This window comes from Gavialis gangeticus, unplaced genomic scaffold (genome assembly GCF_001723915.1).
Source record: "Gavialis gangeticus isolate Ggan-Ray unplaced genomic scaffold, GavGan_comp1, whole genome shotgun sequence".
Taxonomy (NCBI): Eukaryota; Metazoa; Chordata; order Crocodylia; family Gavialidae; genus Gavialis; species Gavialis gangeticus.
Genome location: NW_017728993.1, coordinates 35,883,528 through 35,884,741, shown reverse-complemented (window position 1 = coordinate 35,884,741; position 1,214 = coordinate 35,883,528). Strand labels below are relative to the sequence as shown.

At 48.1% G+C, this 1,214-nt stretch overlaps 1 protein-coding gene across 2 annotated transcripts in view; it reads left to right on the top strand.

Annotated features, from left to right (window-relative positions):
* The window catches only part of COL24A1 (collagen type XXIV alpha 1 chain), a 301,453-nt gene that overhangs the window by 239,511 nt on the left and 60,728 nt on the right, over positions 1-1,214 (top strand). For both annotated transcript variants that reach the window (XM_019501556.1, XM_019501555.1), the window contains one exon: positions 587-640. In XM_019501556.1, the coding sequence (XP_019357101.1) occupies positions 587-640 (54 nt within the window). The remainder of the gene's footprint in view (positions 1-586; positions 641-1,214) is intronic.

Below are 1,214 nucleotides of genomic sequence, written 5' to 3'. Positions count from 1 at the left end.
GTGGCTAGGATCTGGAACCAACTTCCAAGAGAAGTGGTGCTGGCTCCTACCCTGGGGGTCTTTAAGAGGAGGCTTGACAGTCACCTTACTGGGGTCGTTTGACCCCAGTACTCTTTCCTGCCATGTCAGGGGGTTGGACTCGATGATCTGCTCAGGTCCCTTCCGACCCTACTAACTATGAAACTATGAAGCCTTTTGTTATGTTTCAGTTTCACTGTTTCGAGCTCAAAATGCATCAAAACAGCTTTGAAACGAAACACCCATTGAAATTTCACACAGCCCTACTAACTACTGTGGTATCCAAAATATCATGGTGTGGTTACTGTTGTTAAGTGGTGAGTTTTAATGGTAAGTGTTGGTTGTGATGCTGAGATGCAACTGATCAGTCTTTGAGATTTTACTTTTTCAGGTTTACAGGTTTCTGATTTATTCCCAACATAAAATCTGTCTGAAAAATTCAGACAATAACAGTAACACAGACAGAAAGTTTGTGTTCTTTAAAGGCAACTCTGTTCCCTTAGAAGGAACTTCTTCAGATACTTAGGAGATGGCCATAATTTTTTTTTTAATTTCTCCTCACAATTAGGGTGGACCAGGACCTCCAGGAGAAGATGGTAGTCAAGGGATAGATGGCTCAAAGGTAGTCTTCATTATCCGTAATAGATGGTATAGTGGTATAGCTAAGAACCAAAATCTAGTGCTGTTTCATAAACCTAATGTAAAATTATCAAAGATTAGCTATTACCTAGCCATTCATGGACTCCAGTGTGCCTTCCAGGCATGGTACTGAACTGGAGATAATGCAAAGTTGGATCACCCTAGTAAGAAGTCTGCTCCCTGAGCCTAAGCCTGCAGCGGGGGAAGCCCCACACTGGAGCCAGCTGCTTCCCCCACTCCCCATTGTGCAGGTCCTGCACTCTGCTGGGAGTAGAGGGAGCCCTGCCCCCTGCTTCCGGACAGAGACCAGTGCAGGGCTTCCCCTCTTTGAGTGCAGAGCTGCAGGCACAGTGTAGAGCAGTGATAGAGACAGTCCGTGCTGTGCTGGGGGTGAGGAGTGCATCCCTACGTAGCCTGCCCAGCTGCTTCTATCCCTGCAGCTCCACACCATGCCAGCAGTGACAGCCACAAGCACCCTGACCTCCAAGTCTGCTGCTCCTGCCAAGAAGTGGGGGCTGCATGCCTTGGGGGGAGTGTGTGGGGGTCTCTACCCCCCC